We start from the raw sequence: 19,853 nt of genomic DNA on the forward strand, positions 1-19,853 counted from the left end.
ATAACCTTAGCAGCCCTCTTAGAATGTGGGATCTCTGTCCTTCCTTAGATATTGCATTGGAAATAAGACTAGCTTAGAAAGTCTAGATTAAGGGTTCTGATTTGTAGAGATCACCTGGCATTTTATCAAGTCCTGGGGCGTTAGTAGATTTGAGAAGGGAAATAGCATTGGCTGTGTTCTCTATGGTAAAGAACACTGGTTCGATTGGCTCACTGTCTTCCGTCAACCTTCCAGTACTGGGTGACGACATTAACATCTTGGAATCCGGGGAGCTACTAACTGCTACAACAACTTCTACTGGAGCATACAGCTTAGACAATGGTTTACCCAGCACTCTGGTTGAATGTTATGAAGAAATACTCCAGTCTCTTCACTGGTGCTATCTAATAATAGTTGCCAAAATAATCTGTTGTCCTTCAATTTTATGGCAAGGAGCAACTCTTGCCAGATTTTGACACTCCGATTTTTCTTAGCATGTGCAAGGGCAGATTTAGAATACCTCCTTGCTAGAGTGATCTCTGGCAGGTCTCGATTCATTACCGCTACCCTCAGCCTAGCTTTGGTCATTTTACATTCCAAATTGAACCATTTAACTACTGTGGCAGGCATGAATTTCCAAATAGTAACTTCCTTGTTAAAAAAAAAAAAGAAAAAAAAAAATTGCAAGAATGAAAAGAAGGATTTGTAAATTTCCAAAATTGGAATAGCGCTGCTGGAGGCATTTACAAAGTCAGCAAAAAAGTTAACGAACAAATCCTAAATCTCCGCATCCAGCTTATATAGTTAGACATGAATTGTGGTCATTACTAAATAGTAGTGGTTCAGGGACAACTGTAGATAATCTAGACCTAGTCATTTTTAGGACATCACTAGAAAGAAATAACAGCAGTGAGTTATGGTCACTGTCGGAGTGAATATTCACTCTCATATCTTTCAACAATGACCATAGCCTGATGTCTAAGGAAACAATCAATTCATCCACGTCTTTGATGAGCTGATAGATATAGGGAGAGGGTTAAAAATAAGTATTAAATTCACCTGCCACTATTAGTTTTGAATTCTGTTGATAGGTTTCCATTATTTCATCTAGAGGAGTCAGAAAAGGGGACTTTACACCTGCTGCAACAAGTCTGACATAGTCATATCAGCGATAGTTTTAACCTGGTGGAGAATTTAAGTGAAACCCCCAGCAGATCTTTGTAATCAATCAGAATACCTTTGTGGATACAGTGCAAATCATTCTTTACCAAAATGAGCAACCCACCACCCATGATTCCTAGACAACCTGGCTTCTACGCTATATGTTGTGTAGCCGTTGATGCACACATCTTTTGTAACATCCACACATCAAATTTCCCAATATATAGTAACCAATCTGGGTCCAGTAGTTTTAATTTGACACCAGCCAAGCTCCAGGTGTAGACAGAGAATCAATGGCTCCATAGAACTGTAGGACTGCCAGAGAGTGGGTGGCTAATGTTGGGTCATCATTAGGTACATTGTCAAGCAAATTTCCCACAAGATTGATCTAATATTTTGTCATGATCCAGGATTCTGGGACCGAAGTCACAGACAGCAGAGACCGGGTCAAAACAATTATCTCCCAAGGCTGCTTGGCTGAGTCAATGAGTCAGTCAACAGCATTCAAATGTGAAGTCTCCGGTATTACGGCCAGGCAGGCTTTCATAGAACAGAGATTATGTGTAGTCATCCCAGAAGTAAATTTAACAAAAGGTGGTGATAGTTTGAGTTTAATAGAGGTTTTACCAGGTTTCAAAAGAGGGCTAGTGCATATTTCAAAATTTTAATACGTTTGTCAACCAGTGTTTCATCAAAAAATGTAAAAGAGATAGTCACAATAGACGTTCCCACGTGGTGTCGTTTGACAAATTCAATATCAGATCTGACTACAGAACAAGAGTTCAGTGTGGACCTGAACCAAAATACTACTTCATTAAGTTATGAATCAAAATACTCATAAGACCCTGGAGATAGCTTGGGCACATCAATCAGATACATTTTCTTTTTATTTGGAGTTTCAACAGGAGGTTGGGCGTGGTGGGGGGATACCCAGGATTACAAAGGCGTTGGATAGACTGAGGCCTTGTGGCAGGGAGATTGCTCGCCCCATAACATGTCTCTGCAAATTGCTATGCAGATTTTGGAAAATAATTTCTAGGACCGTGTCGATGAACCCGGGAACTGCATCAGCTGTGGTGTTAAAGCTGTGCCTGTATTTTAGATTTCAGATATTAAAGTCCTTCCCAAGGGATTATGGCTGCCAGACTGGAACCTGGGTTGAAACGAAAAGACTGTTCTGGAGGTAAAACCTCCTTTGTAACTTCAGAGCCATTGTTACGATGGTGCTGTGAACTATTAGATACTCTGTTGTAATTACGGTTACAGCGACATTGGTTAGCGTCTCAACTGTGAAACTTGCGCTGAGAAGGTGACAAATAACATTTTTACTTTCTCCAACTTTTGATGCAGAGAGATGTAATCAAAGCCATCAGTCATAGTTTTAATATTGCTGGATTTCACTCTAGCTGTAGAGACAGTAGGCCGTGCATGGGTTGTGGTCGTAAGATGAATGCGAAGTATGTCGGTCTCCTCAGAAGCTACCAGAGGAGTGAATGTATTAGAACAAGGAACAACATTGGAAATAATACTGTCTTTAGGGCTCAGTGGATATCTGACAGATATAGACACGTCCAGGGGAGAAGTTAGACTTATTTATCTCCTCACTGTCCAAGGGACCATTAGTGCTGAAGTTGGCTTATTAAATGGAGACACTTCCCTGCGTACCTCTGCTGCCCTCTCCGTATTCTTCTTAAAAATATGTGGAACTTTGGTCTGTCTTGATCTACCACTTGTAGACAACCCCTTCAAGCCAAGCATAGATTGAACTTCTTCAATCAAATGGTCGATATGTTCTAAAGTACAATCGCTAACAGCAGTTGTGGACAGTTCAGAAACACCCCAGCAATTTTTTTTTTTAATTTCTTAACAGGAATGGGGGATCTCTAACTTTCAAACCGTGCTTAATTTGAGACGGAGCTTTCCGGTGCTGAGCACTTAATTGGTTTCCGGTGCTGGGCACCGGCACCTAATTGTCAACACCACACTTAGGGCAGTCTGCCACAAGGTAGCGCTGCTTATGTAATTTAGAGAGGAGCAGTATAACAGCTGTTTAGGGAAACAATATACATAAAAAATGACCAATACCTGCCTCCCCCAGCCATTACTTTAGCTTTAGGGACCTGAAATAATCTTTACTGTCGCATTTGCATGCGAGAGAGAGGGTTAGTAGTTGTTTTGGCAGAGATGACCGGGGCGATGGGTGGTGCAAGCTGCAGTGGCCTCCTGGTCAGAGCCCTGGCACTTAATATTTTACAAATTAAGCACTGCTTTCAATTGCTAACCGCTTACCCATTATGTCAATAATAGTCAATACAAGTCCACAAGAACAGGCAACAGGAGAAATGAAACATATCAGAGATCATAGTTATAAAAACATTTTTGGATAGAACTTACAGGACTCCACACAGTGGATAATCCGAAATTACAGCTGAATGAGAGAGGCCCTCTTCTGAGCGCTGGTGGGCGAACATGGGCCCGGTCTTTGCCCAGGCGTGTCTCGCGCTGCAGGGAAAGCAGTGCCCTTATGAGCATGATGTCACCAGTACTTGGCCCCGCCCTGCCGTGATGAAGACTGGGGGGACGTAGTCCCACCCCAGTCCGGGAAAGTGCATACTTAGTGTTCCCCTCTAGGTCAATGGAAAGATGCAGGACCTTATCTTATCTTAGGTGCAATTTGTAAAGCGCACTGACGCCGAAGCTTCCTGACGCTGATAGACAGAATGAGAGAGGAGGGGGCATGAATGGCGGGATTCTAGCTAGGGGGAGGGAAGAGGTGAGTTTTTAGCAATTTCCTGAAGTTCAGAAGGGAAGAGGAGGATTTGATTGAAAGAGGAAGGAGATTCCAAAGCACGGGAGCCAGGTAGGAGAAACGGCGACCACCGAATTTCTTGGTTTTATTTTTAGGAGTGACTAGCAGATGACGGTGAGCTGATCGGAGGTTACGTATTGGACAATGAGGACGGATGAGAGATTTGAGGAACGCGGCCAGAGCAGTGAAGGGCTTTGAAAGTGAGGCATGCCACCTTGAAGGCTGCCCTTTGGTCTATTGGGAGCCAATGAAGGCTATGGAGCAAAGGCTTGGCTGATTGCCATCTGGGGGTTCCATGAATTAAGCGGGCCGCTTGATTCTGGACGACTTGGAGGCGATGTAGCAAGAATTGTGGGAGACCATGGTAAATGGAATTGGAGAAGTCCAGACAGGAGAGCACAAGTGAGATGACAGTTTGGGTAAGTGCCGCAGGGGGAAGAAGGTGGCGGACTTTGCGGATCCTCCGAAGTTGGTACATGCAGGATGAAACTACCGCTCCAACTTGGGCTCTAAGAGAGAGTTCGGCGTCAATGATTACACCCAAGCTCTTTACTGTTTTCGCCGGGACAGGGGGAGAGCCAAGCTCCGGAGGCCAGAACTGCGGGCCCCAGTGGGCGTGACTGAGTCCAGGGAGAAGGAGCTCAGTTTTACCGGGGTTCAACTTCAATTGGTTCTGGTTCATCCAGAGTTGGATGTGAATCATGGCTGCGTGGAACGTATTGAGGGCATGTGGTGAGTTGAGTGATAGGATGATTTGTAGACCGTCGGCGTAATTATAGACGATAATGTCCCATTTCAAAAGAGATTGAATCAGTGGCCGGAGATATAGATTAAATAGAAGCGGGGAAAGGGAGGAGCCTTGGGGGGACTCCGCAAGACGTGGTTTTTTTTTTGGCAGTGTAGGGACCCAGGCGGACCGCCTGTGTTCTTCCAGTGAGGAAGGACCTGACCCACTCAAGAGCAGTACCCTGGATGCCTGCCTGCTGGACACGGTGGAGAAGGATGTTATGATCCACCGTGTCGAATGCGGCCGACAAGTCCAGGAGAACGAGGGCTTGGGGGAGCCCCACTTCCGCGTTGCTCCTGAGTGTGTCAAGGACTGCCAGGATGACGGCCTCTGTAGAGTGGGCAGGTCTGAAGCCGGCCTAATTAGGCTCAAGATGACAGGAAGATTCAATAAAGTTTGACAGGCACCGGGTTACGTGGGCCTCCATTAGTTTAGAGAAGTATGGGAGGAGGGAGATGGGGCGATAATTCGACGGCTCCGCAGGGTCGGCCCCGGGCTTTTTGAGGAGGGGCACTAGGATGGCCTCCTTGAAAGAAGTAGGAAAGATGCCACTGCTAAGAGACCTGTTAAATAAATGTAGGATACAATCTGGCAAGTTGAGGCATATACTCCGCAGGACGGACAGTGGACAGCAGTCGTTCGGGGAGCCAGATTTCACGCGGGTGGCAAGTTCCGCTAGGGAAGTAGGGTCTAAAGCGGGGAAAGTGCTAAAAGTCGAGGAGTTATTAGAGGAGATATCCAGTGAATGTGACTGGGGAAGGGGGGGGGGGGGGGATAAATTTTTAAATTTTTGTGATCTTTTCCAAGAAGAAAGAGTTGAGGGTGTCGCAAGCCTCCTGAGTGGGGGTCTGGGCTGGGAGGGTTCTGTCATCTGTAGTTAGCTCATTCAAGACTCTGAACACCTCCTTAGATTTGTCGACCGCCGAAGAGATCCTGTTGGAAAAGTGTTCCATCTTAGCTAAACTGATGGCTGCTTTATAATCTTTACGCGCGGCCAGATAGGACTGTCTGGCTGAATCGGAATAATCGCGTCTCCAGGTGCGTTCTAACTGGCGCGTTTTTAATTTCTGAGCCTTGAGGTCGTCAGAGAACCACCTATGGGAGTTCCGATGCCTGGTGCGGGGGAATTTAACTAGGGGAGCAAACAGGTCGCTGGCCGATTTTAGCCAGGAGCCGATGTCTTGTCCTAGTTCATCGATATCATTAGAAGGGGAAGAGGCTGGGCGGGTGTCGGCCAGGGCAGTGAGGAAACCCTGAGAGTTGTATGTGCTCCATTTCCGTGAGAGGCCACCAGCCATCAGGGGGGCAGAAATCTGACCAGCGACTGTGATGGTGGTGTCAACTAGGTAATGGTCGGACCAGACGCAGGGGAATATGTCTGGTGGGGACAGGGCCAGATTGCAAGTCCAGATCTGGTCCAGGATGTGTCCCTTGATATGGGTGGGTTGGGTGACCTGTTGAGTGAGATTCAGACTTTTAAGAGTCTCGAAGAGCTGTGTGGCATGCGGGCCGGCATTGGTGTCGTTAAACCAATAGTTTAGGTCGCCAAAAATGGCGAAACTGGAGTGCAGCGTTAAGAGTGTGGCCAGTTGTTCACTCATAATGGAGGAGAAGGATGGCATGGAATGGGGAGGCCGGTATAAGAGGAGGAAAGTAAGGGTGCCGATGTCCGTTTGCACACTGATGAGTAAGTTCTCCACCTCCGGGAGGGGAAGAGAGTGAGAGGAGATTGAGTTCAGGCGTTTAGATATGATGGCTGCCACCCCCCCCCGGGGCGATCGGCGTGGAGGATGTAATAATCAGGGGGGAGGGCAGCCAGGATATCTGGGAGGGACTCTGATGTTAGCCAAGTTTCCGTAAGCAGGAGCATGTCAGGATTGGTGTTGGATAACAAGATGAAAATGTCCTCGGAGTGTTTCACTAACGAACGAGTGTTCAAATATAACACCCTGATGGACGTGGTATTCCTAATCGGCATAGCTGAAGGTGTGCGTCCGCATAGATGGAGTTGGTCAGGGCACATAAGGCCAGCAGTGACTATGCGGCGAATGGCCGTTGGGGATGACATGGTGGTAGTATGTTGTAGATCTCTGAGTAATTGGGGTGAATACGTGATAAGATGGTCAGCGTGGCGTGCCCAAGGACCCATCCTGGCGCGGACGGGCGCAGACGGGTTTGCCTTAGGCGCTCCCGCTGCGCTCGTCCGCTGCGCGCGTCCTCACTCATGTCAAGTGACAGCCCAAGACCTCTGTGCACATACTTGATTACTGTGAGACTAGAACCAAAATCAAAGACCATGATACCAGGTACACAAAGATGGGCACTCAGGGCAAGGGAACACAGCTGTGAACCATGCTGGGGACAATCTCATCTTAACATACATTTACTAGTCATTTCTAGCACTAGAAAATAACTTTTGCTCATCTTTTGTGAAAAAGTGGAAAGATAAAATATAATCACCAGGTATGCGCTCTAAACCAAAATTGCTTAGAACTGAGCACAAAAAAAAAAAAAAAAGCTATTGAAAACTTCACAGGACAGCAGCAAACGAAACCGCATTTTATAAAAGAGACCCTAATCAGGAACTCGACCCTATGGGTATTGACTGTCATGCTTTGTCTAGCATTGGTAGAGAGGCAGAGAATGGATAGAGGAGCACGAAATAGATGGTGTGTAAAACCATAATTGCTACCAAACCCATGGAGGGGGTAAGACTTTACCGTTTCAATGCTTTTGTTTCAATAACCGTACCATCTCGATATTTTATCAGCAATTTTTGTGTCACTCATAAAACATATACAGAAAATCAGCAGTTATTCTTATGCAAACAGAAGAAAATCAGGCTGAGCTTACCTGGGCCTTTTGGCTCTGTCACCCTGATCTCCAGCTCCTTTATATTTCTTCTTCTTCTTTGGTGGGCCACCAACTGCCAAGACATGGCCAGTCTCTGTCTCTTCTGACACAATAGTGACCTCAGTGCCATCATAGGGAGCATCCATCACTGCACAGCTACAGTCAGAGAGGGATCAAAGAAATATCTCAAAAACATTGGCCTCCTGTGAGCAAACACCAATGGCTACGACCATTTTAACAAGACTCAAAGTTTATCAAAAGTTATCAATAAGGTCACTATGAACATTACCTCTACACATAAAATAAATATGGCTCCCGTGCAGAGTAAGTTGCACACTCTTTTTTGCTAACATAATTGTTTTAGATGATAAAAGGTCCAAACGGTCGGGTGTTCTTGGAATTGTAATGAACCAAAATGCTTAGAATCTCAACTCAATAGTCATCTTTTTATTGATGTCAGGGAATAGAATGCTAAGTCAGCCCAACTGCAACTAAAATGTGTGGCCTGTAAGTTACACATAGATTTATTAACGGACTAGGATGAACAGTCAATAATTACACAAGAGAGGGTTAGCCTGTCTAGCAATGAACTCTTAAGGTCTAAGAGGTCAGGTATCTGGTCTCATTAGATCTTAAAATTGGGGGGGGGGGGGGGGGGGGGGGGGGGAATGGAGATCTGCACCCAGGTAAAATGGTGCGTCCCTGGTATCTCATGGATTGGGTGAGCTCAACACAGTTTGTATGCAGAGCCCTTTGTCTAAGGGATAACAAGTGCAAGTTAAAATCGCCTTCAGGGTCCTAAACTCGATTTACTAGTAAGGTGCTTTGACGAGAATAAAAACAGTGGGTTGTTTAGTTGGTATAATGACCCCCAACATCAATGGGTCAATATCTTTCAGCCTGTATCCAGTGCCACTAAGGGTCAATAGCCTTTCTTCAGGACCAGAAAAGTATGTTGTATCCCTACAGTATATATAGTTGGTAACTACCAATTTGGAGGAGTAGTCCATACAAACATCATGAAGCATGCAAACAGAGACCAAAGTGGACCTTCTCCTGTAATTAATTAAGTAGGACTTCATAAGGCATTGGGAGTGGGTGATCATCAAGGGACTTCATCCTCCCTTACACCTACTCCCTGCACTCCACCAATGCTATTAGGATGAACAGCCTTCCAAGTCTACAGGACCCAGGTTGTGTGTCTAAAGAAGCACCCATAAAACAAGCCCAGTTCCCAGTAATTAGTCTTTCATGTCTATGTGACCCAGGAATGTGGGTTTCAAAGAAAATATCAGAGGGCAGCCTTAGTCAAACAGTTACCAGAGATAAGGAAGTCAAGAAAAGAAACAGAGTGAACCAATGTCTCAATTTATTACAGTTTCTCAATTTCTTAAATGAGATATTCGTACTTTGGTTTTAGTCAGATATTAATCATACAGAGATCTTCCATATTTGTATTTGGCCACATCTGATATATTGCCACTTCAATCATAACCTCATCAAATGCCAATGGTGCATGTTTTTAATCAATGGCTAACGTATTTGTCAACTCTATTCAGATGTTTTTCACAGTCTCTGCTTTCTGAGCACCAAGAAGCCTTTCAAGCAGGCATGCACCCACAATATGAAAACAAGCACTGGCCTAGCCAATAGGTCTCGCCTTTGGGACCTTACAAGTATTTATTTATGCAGCACAATATCCTTGGTGCAACAACATCAACTGTTGCATGGCTAAACACTTATAAGGTCCCAATGGTGAAACCTATTGGCTATGCCAATGCTTGTCTATTGAACTTCACTTGATGGGCCACTGAGGCCCTGTGGATATGACCTGAGGGAAGACATTGTTACACACTGACATAAGCAACGGATGCTGTATTTCTGCTAAAAGTGAAATCTCTACAGTAATACTTTCATTCTGGAGCAATTCTTGGGACATAATTACGAGTGGTCCAGAGAGGGTGTGAGGTGTCATACCAAATAAAATCTGAATGTACTGGATCAGATAAATAGCACACCACGTTTTTCACGGTCCATGGGGTCGAAAAACTTGGGGCCACTCAGGAGTTTATTAATATGGCAATTAAGTGTTTATCACACCTGTACAGAAGCTGAATTCATTGTCAGCTAAATGTCGGCACATTTGACATTACCGAAAGAGAAAGGAGAATTAAAGTGCTATAAAATGCAATCATAATGAGACATATTAACCGCTAATGCCCATTATATTGAAACGGCTCCGACAAAAATTGCACAGCCATCTTGAAAAGATGGTTCTATAATCCAGGCTCCTTGAAGTAGTGCATCTTCCATTTAAGACATGTCCCTTCAAGATTATTAGACCAGCCAGGAAGGCATTCCGCTTAAAGTAGTATTCAATCGAGAACGTCAAACTAGAAACATTTAATTTATGCTCATCACTGCGGGCTTTAAATATGACCCTTTTCGAAACTGGAGCGGTGGAAATAAAACGAGAAAACATTTACAGCAAGGGGAGAATATACTTGGCTCAGGCATAATATGAATTCGAATTCAGAAACAAAACGTAAGGTTTGGCAAAATCGTTTAACGGTATGCATATATTTACTGTGCCAGAAATGCAATCCCAACAGGACAGAAGACCCGGACGCAAGTCACATGCAACTGCAGTACTCAAGTCAAACAACAAGTCATGAAGGCACACAATTGCTGCTTTGACTCGCTGTGCCCACATATATAACCAGTGAAATAAATGTTATAATAAAAGTACTTGGGAAAATACAATACTGGCAAACAAATATTTATTGTATTCGTGTATGTATAGGAGCATCTGTGCACAATCAAAACACGTACGTGTGTTTTCTAAACATCCTAGACAGTTCTTAAAATAAAAACACAAGTCAGACCCAGCTTCTGGAACGTGCAAAGTAAGTCAGACATAGCAAAACAATCCATTTTGATAATTATTGGATTTCAACATTGATATTACGCCAATTTCTCTGCTCTACAGAGATGTAAATAGAAATTAAATGAAAGAAAAGAGCACGAGAAAAAAAGAGTGGAGAATACCAGGTGTGAAAAAGAAAGATCAAAAAGAGAGCGACAGAGAGAGAGAGCGACCAGGAGTAGAAAAAAGAGTGGAGAAAACCAGGTGTGAAAAAGAAAGGGAAGAGAGAAAGAGAGAGACAGAGAGAGACAGAGACAGAAAGAGAGAGAGCGCACGCAGGAGTGCTGCGTGCTTGCACGAGCAGTCTGCTGTTTTTCGAACCACATACTCGTGCTTGTGGCACGCCGCTGCGCACTGCCGCAAGGTGTATGCTGCCACAAGCACAAGTATGTGCTTCGAAAAACAGCTGAACGACGGATAAAGGTCCTCCAATGCAGTGCATGAGCTCTGCGTAGGCGAGACCTAAAAATGTATACATCTATGCTGTGAGGCTAGTCAAGTTATATGGATCCAATTAGTGTCTCTATCATAACTCTAAACAAAACTCTGGAAGGCAGGTTTTCTATGTGCGATGAACTTACAATCACGCGGGTGACCGAAAATAAACACACCACACACAACAGCAAAGGCCCTAGATTGATGGTCTGAAGAACAGAATGTGCTATACCTTTGCTGGTAGATGCCTGTAGACTACAAAAATAATTCAAGGTATCTTGTGTTCATCAGAGTACCTTTCAAAGACCCTAATCATAGGCCAGTGGATTTACTGTTAGCTAGAGGTGCTTCTATTCACTGGCAGCAGGAATGGTGGTGAAGGGCATTATCTTTAGAATATAGCAAGGGATATTTTGAATTATGACAGAAGGCAATCCAAAGTAAATCTACCATCACTATGAATACATGTCATGCCTTCACCCAATTCTAAACAAATCCAAACCTCTAGATTCAGATTTTTGAGATGCTGCTCGAGTAATATTTCCACTTTTTAAGTAGGAGCCTGAGAGGGCAGTGCCTAGTATGAGGAGATGCCAGTTTAATTCCAAAGCAGTAAAAACATTTGAGCATTTAACTATTCTTCTGTAAAAAGCATTTTGATTAAAGATAACAAGTTCTGAGAACAATACACCTGTTGAAGATTTGAGGCAACGACATGCAGGTCTAACTTATCGTTCCTTATAAGAGCAACTCAAAATGTATTATTTTATGCAATGGTTAAATAAGCGAGATCACGTAGCTTGCCCTCTTTTTCTCCTCTCTCTTTTTCCTCCATCCACACCTTAATCTCATTTTCCTCTTCCTCTCTCCTCGCTCTTTATCTCATGCCTCCTCTCACACTCTGCCCTCCGCCCCACCTTCCTTTGGTTTAACATACAGTGCTCTGTGCAACAACAGACCAATTTTTATAGCCAGTTTCTTGCAAGAAGTCAATTATGTGGTGTATTAGTGTATTACCTACCTAATTTACTGGAGTCAGAGGGATATATGATAGGTCAAAACCATCTACATCCACAGCTTAGGATCTCACACAAGCAGTGAGACGCAGTGGACCGTGCATTGAGATGGGCGTCGGCCCCCCTCCTTCACTTTACAGCACCCTAGGGCACTGCAGTGGCCCGTTACTCCGTTTTAGACTGTTGTTGAGGTGAGGAGCAGACACCGTCAAAAGGCTGTAAGCGGTGTGCAGACACTAATTTAAAGGGACATGTCAAGGACCGCCCACCCCGTCTGAAAAAGGGTGTGAGATACGGAAGAGATCACGAGGGACCATTGATTGATCCCATAAGAAAAAAAAAAAAGAACAAATATTTTTAAAGGGAGAGAAAAAAAAAAAAAAAAAAAAAAAGAAGAAGGAGGAAGAAGAACAAAGGAAGGCAAAAAGAGAAAAAGAAAGAAAAAGTAAAAAACCAAAGGAAAACTTCAGACTGTGCCCCCTACGAGGTTAAGTCAAATGTGGGGTGACCGTACTTACAGAATCTGTGAAACATAGATAAGCGCACCATCCCCCGCACAGTTGACACCTAATAGACGACGCCAGGAAGAAGGGCCGGGTCAACCCGCCCGCTGTCAGACGTAGAACACTCTATTGGGACGCCACACTTTTAATTCCGCTAAAATGCCTGCACCAAACACACCAAACAAAACTGGATACATGTGCGCACTCCAAGGCGGACACTGGGGAGGAGAAAACAGAAGCGCCAAGTGCCAAACAACAGTCAGACAATGTCGCTCCTACGCTGTAAGATATTATGGAAGCAATACAAGGGGTACGCACCACGCTTGAAAGTAAAATTTACTCAGTCACAACTGAAGTGACGCTAATATGCGCGGACCTTCACAACTTAGGAGAAAGAGTGAAAAGCACGGAAGACTCTGTAATTACACTCCAAACTTCTGCGAAAACACTGGAAGCAACGGTAAAGAAACTTCAAGCTACGACAACGGACTTGGAAGCAAAACTCAAAGACTATGAAGGGCTATAATGAGCGAATTTTGGGAGTACCTGCGAAGAGGGAAGGACCAGCCACGGATCTATTTGTAGAAGACCTGATAAAGAATCGTCTGCAACTCCGCGCCCTCTCCCGATACTTCTGAGTGGAGCAAGCCCACAGAGTGCCGGGAGGCCCGCCGAGACCGGGTGCTCCCCCCTGCCCTACCCTGGCCAGAATGTTCAACTATAGGGACAGAGACATAATACTACAGACGGCGAGCACGGCCCCACCGCTCAAACTGGACAACTCCACAATAACCTTTTTCCCGGACTTTACGGTGAAGGTCCAGTAATGCGAAGGTCCTTCCTGGAAGTGAAGCGTGCTCTAAGAGAGAGGAATATCAAATACGCCATTTTATTTGAAGCAAAACTGCGAGTGATTGCTGGGGGAAGATCCTGGTTCTTCCTGACCTCGGAGGAGACCTAGGACTGGCTTGAAGGATCAAGAACATTGGGACCCCACAGACCAACGTGCAAAAACGAATACAAGGGTAAGAAGGTCGACATGACACCCGCGACCTCAAAGATGGCCCACGAAACGAACAGACCTAAAAGGACACACCCAAGAAAAGACACAGTCTGCCCAACAATTCACATATGGAGTTTGAGACATCAAGGCGGAGAGGACATCTCTTTTTTCTTTTCTTTTTTTTTTTCTCAACGGACACTGAGAAACCCGAAGATTGCTAAGTGTACCACCATGAGGGAGGGGGTAAAATATTGAAGATAAGAAAATGTGTCAGTTTGGCCCCTCACTCCTGAAACGAAGCTGAGATTACAGAAAAGCTACATCTAGTGCACCTGGCACAAATTGAGTTGCTTAATATACAATGTAGATATGGGCCAAAATGGAAAAGAACTGGGGGGGGGGGGGGGGGGAATGAATCTTGGCGGGATCTCGACTAGGCCACGTTCCCCCACTTAATGGTTAAAGGGCAAGGGTATACAGGCACTCTGCATAGTTGGAGGGTGGTCAGTTTAGAGTCCACGTTACAGGGAGGAGGGTGGGGTGAGAAATATATATGTTGGATTGTTATTTAATTGTTTATTATACTGAGCGGCGGAATGTGTTACAGTGCAGGAGATTTACATATAGTGGCAGGTAGAAGACCAAACTCGAGACAAGTTATGCAATGGAACGTTGAAATGTGGGTTATTCAGCAGGGTGTACAGGGATGGACAACGGTATACCATATCTCCGGCCCCTTTAGGCATAAGTTTAAGTAATCCAATGAATGATGGCCCTAGTGCGGATCCCCGGATGGGCAGCATAGAAATACTCTCATGGAACATCAACGGGTCGGGGGATAGAATTAAACGTGGAATAGTATAACAATATCTGAAAAGACAATCACCCGATGTGGTGTTATTGCAAGAAACCCATATACAAGCAACCTCCTATTGTGCACTCCATAGATGGGGATACAAACTGGTTGCTCACGCTGGGTTCACTAAAGGATCAAGAGGGGTGGGTATCGGGGGAGGAGCCTAGCGCTTGACCAAGATGGCCGCGTGAGCTTAGAGCTCCCGAGACCCTCGCGCCCTCCGTCGACTATCCTGACTCTAATCCTGATGGTATGCATGGCACCGTGTTGCTGAGTTGTCAGGGAGGCGACTGATGCTACCCGCGGTCGGATCGCCCATCGGGAACCGGACTTATGACTGGCGAAAGATTGCGGCCTAACTCCCGGAGATGCCAGGGGCTAGAGTTGGCAGGATGCCCGACTCCTAGTTGATCAACAACGGCCTGGTGAGGTGTGAACTGCCGGACAGAGGCCCTCGCTCTTTCACTTTCGGTTTCGTTCCCTTTGTCTACCCGGACACTGTAGTGCTCTGGGTGGCTCTATAACCCCAGGGACGCTCGGTGGGCTATTTTGGCAGAACAAGGCGGACCTGCTCACTCTTTATACCTCTCTCTGAGAGAGGACGGTCCTCACTGCATTGGACTGCCTGGAGTCCATTATGTCGGGCAAGGCAGAAGGAGATCGGCAGAAGACTAAGTCCACCAGGCGGGGAACGTATTCCCAAGTCAACAGTATGGACCGCTACGCCCTCCTGAAGACATCGCCGAGTGGATCGAGCCAGGCGCCGGATGCCCAGAAGGAGGACTCGCCTGGGACCCCGGAGCCCTCCCTGCAGGATGTCATGGGCGCGCTTGATGGGATGCAGACCTCGATGGGGAGGCAATTCGAGGCCCTGGCGCATAAGGTGGACGCCATCCTGGTGGATGTCAATTTGATCCGCTCGGACCTGGGCAAGACTAACGAGCGCGTTAAGGACCTGGACCACAAGACCACGGGCCTCACTGATGAGGTTGCGGACCTGCAGAACGAGGTCCGGAAGCTGAGGGCCGAGAGTGACCTCGCCGCCCGCCGGCTGGAGGACTTCGAGAGCCGGTCCAGGCGCAACAACGTGCGCGTAATCGGGGTCCCGGAGTCCTCGGATGAGGCTTCGGCGGACCTGCTCGTGGAAGATTTGGTCCTCAATCATCTGAAGCCTAAGGGCCTTGGAAAGTTTTTTGCGGTGGAAAGGGCCCATAGGGTGCCGGGCGGACGGCCCAAGGCGGGTGCCCCGCCGCGGCCGATTGTCGCCCGGCTCTTTCATTTTCGAGATCGGGACGCTATCCTGCAAGCTTCGAGGGTGACGGGCCCAGCCCCCTTCCAGAATGCGTCGGTGAATTTTTACCCGGACTTTACCCAGCAGGTGCAGAGGCAGCGACAGAGCTTCCTGGGGGTGAAGCGAAGGCTTCGGGAGCGGGACCTAAAGTATGCCATGCTTTTCCCCGCCAGACTACGGGTGGTGTATGAAGATCGGACATTCTTTTTTGACTCTCCTGTTATGGCCGACGAATGGCTGGACGCTTTGCCCCGGCGACGGACCGGGGACGACACAGCTGAGCATGGAGACAGTGGCCGGGATGGACAGGGCTGATAACTCAAAGCCGGCCTGACTTGATTTGACCATATTTGAAGATCTGAACAGAGTGCAGTAACTGTGGAGGGTTGCGGGAGGACGAGGGGTGCTCTTTTCCTCCCCTAGGGTACTTTTAGTAGATTTTTGTTTTTGTAGGGCGACAGGCACACTGCAAGTTGGGGGGGCTTTTTAAGCTGCAGCAGGGGTGCAGGGTGGGGGGAGTTATGGGGAGTTTGAGTTTGTTGTTGGGGGGTTTATTTCTGCAAGGCATGATGATTATCCTCAGGGCTGTTCCATGGTGGCGCCTCGGGTGTGGGGTGGGCCTCTTTCCGTTTGAGGATGGGGGGTAGAGGCCTAAGTGTTATAAGCTGGAATGTTAATGGTTTGGGGGATCGCATTAAGAGGGGGATTGTTTTGCAATTTCTGAAACGCTCAATGCCAGACGTTGTACTGCTGCAGGAGACGCACCTCATAGGCAATACGTGCTATGCCCTGAATAGGAAGGGGTATAAATTCATTGCACACTCGGGACTCTCTTCTGGGTCCAGGGGTGTGGGCATCCTCGTTAGAGCATCTCTGCCTTTTGAGGTGGACTCCACCATTGTTGACGATAGGGGGAGGTTTGTGGCGGTGGCGGGGCGGTGGGAAGGAAGGACTTTGGTTTTGGTTTCGGTTTATGTCCCGCCGGCCCTGCAGCCCGCCACATTTGCTGAATTGGGCAGGGCTTTGCTGACTCTCCCGGGGGGGCATGCTGGTAGTGGGAGGGGATTTCAACGCTGTGGGTTCCGGACTGCTGGATAGATACCCGCCCAGGGACACAGGGGGGGCTCAGAAATGGCTTCCAGACCTCCTAGACACGTTTGGCCTGATAGACTGCTGGAGGCTCCGGCACCCCACACAGAGTCAATACACGTTTCACTCCGGGGCGCATGGTAGCCTCTCCAGGATTGACTACCTGCTCACTCTGGCCGCACATGCCTCGTTGATATCCGAGGCGAGGCACATGGCACGTGGTATCTCTGATCACTCGCCAGTGTGGATCCGGCTGGATCTCGGTCGGGAGGGAGGAGGGAGGGTGGCCCCCATTAACCCTTGGTATTTCCGAGACCCCAAGATGCGCAGCGCCCTGGTAAAGAAGGTAGATAATTACTTTAAGGACAATCTGGGATCCGTGGACTCGGCGATCTCGCTGTGGGAAGCTTTTAAGACCGTGCTTCGGGGGGAGGCCCTCTCCCTGGTGGTGACTGCCAAGAATCGGAGGGATTGTGAAGTGCGGCAAGTGGAGGAGGAGATTGCGGCCCTTGAAGGGGATATGGAGGAGGAGGTCTCAGAGTCCTCATTGCATGAGCTTTGCTTGAAGCAGGCGGAGTATAGGGACCTGGTGACGGACGCCGCCAAGACCCTCAGCAGGGAACAACAGGGCCGTCTGTATGATGTTGGAGATAAGGCAGGGAAACTCCTGGCGTGGCTGGACAGGAAGGAACGGGTCAATAGAGTGGTGCCAGAGTTGATTGGAGAAGGGGGAGAGGCGATTGTGGAACCTGAAGGGATTGTGGAGTGTTTTGCGGAATATTTTCATAGGGTTTATTCCTCTGTGTCGGACAGGCCGCCCGAAGACTCGTCTGATCTCCTCCGGGATATCGAGTTGCCCTGCCTCTCTGACATAGATAGGGACGATTTGGATGGCGACATCACGGTTGACGAGGTGGCGGGGGCGATTCGCGCGTTGAATTCGGGTAAGGCCTCTGGACCGAACGGACTGCCGATCGATCTGTACAAACTGTTCCCGGATAGGGTCGCCCCTCACCTGCGCGCCATGTTTTTGGAGGCGCGGGGAGATGGGATCCTTCCGTTGGATCAGCGGCTGGCGTCGATCGTGGTCATACACAAAGAGGGTAAACCCCGAGATAGATGCGCCTCCTATCGGCCCATTTCACTCCTCAACGCTGAGCCGAAAATTCTGGCCAAACTCCTGGCTACCCGTCTGATTAGGGTACTTGGCGACCTGGTCCACCCGGATCAATCTGGCTTCATCCCGCACCGAAACACAGCATTGAACCTTAGGCGTCTTCATGGCGTCATCGCCAGGGCGGGCACGCTGCGTGAACCGGCTGTTGTGGCATCTCTCGATGCCACGATGGCCTTTGACACGGTGGAGTGGGCATATTTATGGGCCGTGCTGGCCAAGTTTGGTTTCGGTCGCGGGTTTGTGAGTTGGGTCCGGTTGCTGTACGAGGGGCCACTAGCGAATGTTGTGGTGAATGGTCGGGCATCTGCTCCGTTTCAGCTTGGAAGGGGTACTCGGCAGGGCTGCCCCCTGTCGCCTTTGTTGTTCGCCCTCGCCCTTGAACCGTTGGCTGCGTGGATACGTTGGCACCCGGATATACGGGGCCTTCGGTGGTCGCCTGATCACGAGGACCGTATTTCGCTTTATGCCGACGATATCCTGCTGTATCTTGCCTCACCAAAGAAGTCACTTATAGTGGTCTGTGACGTACTCGCATCGTTCGGTAGGAACTCGGGGCTTGTGATTAATTGGGGCAAATCGTATTTGTACGTTCTTAGTGGCGAGGTCCCACCGATCCCTAGAACATGTTCGATACAGGTTGCTCAGCAAGGTTTTGTGTATTTGGGGATTTTTATATCCGTGGATCCTGTGGTGCGCTATGAGAGGAACCTGCTCCCCCCCTTGGCACGCTTGAGGCGAGATGTTGAAGGTTGGCGGAGGCTGCCGCTCTCCCTTGTTGGGCGTGCGGCCCTGTTCAAAATGATGTCTCTTCCCCGCTTCCTCTACGCCCTCCAGAACACCTTGGACTGGGTACCGGCTAAATACTTTCGGGAGGTCGAAGGCCTCCAAAGGACGTTGCTGTGGGACGGGCGGCCGCGAATAGCTATTTCAAAGTTGACGCTCCCATGGTACGATGGGGGCATTGCGCTCCCAGACATCCGACGGTACTACTGGGCCACGCAGTTGAGCGCGATCAACCATGGGCTTTACGGCCCTGCCCTCAGCCCTGGGTATGCCATGGATAGGTGGCTGCTGCGCGGCGGCAACTACTACAGGGCGTTGTATTCGCGGTCCCTAGACTCGTCCCTCACGGGTCCCACAGGTGTGGCGGTGCGCGTATGGAAGATGGCGACCGACTCGCTGGGCTGGAAGGACAGGCTAACCCTCGCTACCCCATTGTTTGAATCGGAAAGGCTGGGAAGACTCTGGCATACGAAGGGCTTTGATAAGTGGGATCTGATAGGTATATCCAGGGTGGGGGATGTGCTGCATAAGGGGAGGGTGAAGTCTTTCGAGGAGTTGCAGACTGAGTTTGAGCTAGGGCCTTCAGAGTATTTTAGATATATCCAGCTGCGTCACGCCCTCCGATCAGTCCTAGTGGAGGGTGAGAAGGTGCCGGAGTCCTCTCCCCTTGAGGACCGAGTCCTTGATGGTCATATGCCTGAGAGCACGATTTCGCTCCTATATAAGAAGTTGATAAACGTCCGGGCAGACTTGCTATTGGGGCTGAGAGAACAGTGGACCAGGGATGGCCTCGAGTTGGATAATGAGGACTGGCAGTCAGCGGTTTCTTCGCCTAAGGAGGTTGCGATCCCGTCGCGTTTGAGGCTGGTGCAGCTTAAAATACTGCACCGGGTGTATGTTACGGGGCCAAGGCTGGTCCACATGGGATTCTCGGAGGACGGCCTGTGCAGAAGGGGATGTGGTATGGTGGGTACTTTCCTGCACATCATTTGGGAATGTGGTGTCATTGTGGAGTTCTGGAGGAGAGTCCATGCAGTTATGGGGGAGGTGACGGGCATTGTGGTACAGCCGGAGGCGCGGTGTTGCCTCCTGAACGTTTGGGGGCCCACTGATCTCGATGAGGCACAGACCCAATGGGTGACTCTGGGTAACATGGTAGCTAAAAGGGATATTGCGCGATTATGG

The 19,853-nt window shown here is 48.1% G+C and overlaps 1 protein-coding gene across 4 annotated transcripts in view; it reads right to left on the reverse strand.

Moving 5' to 3' along the window:
* Positions 1 to 19,853, reverse strand: part of HMGXB3 (HMG-box containing 3) — a 519,976-nt gene that overhangs the window by 488,198 nt on the left and 11,925 nt on the right. For all 4 annotated transcript variants that reach the window (XM_085617738.1, XM_085617735.1, XM_085617736.1 and 1 more), the window contains exon 2: positions 7,590 to 7,745. In XM_085617738.1, the coding sequence (XP_085473864.1) occupies positions 7,590 to 7,735 (146 nt within the window). In that variant the 5' untranslated portion in view covers positions 7,736 to 7,745. The remainder of the gene's footprint in view (positions 1 to 7,589; positions 7,746 to 19,853) is intronic.

The sequence above is a fragment of the Triturus cristatus genome, chromosome 7, assembly GCF_964204655.1.
Source record: "Triturus cristatus chromosome 7, aTriCri1.1, whole genome shotgun sequence".
Lineage (NCBI taxonomy): Eukaryota > Metazoa > Chordata > Amphibia > Caudata > Salamandridae > Triturus > Triturus cristatus.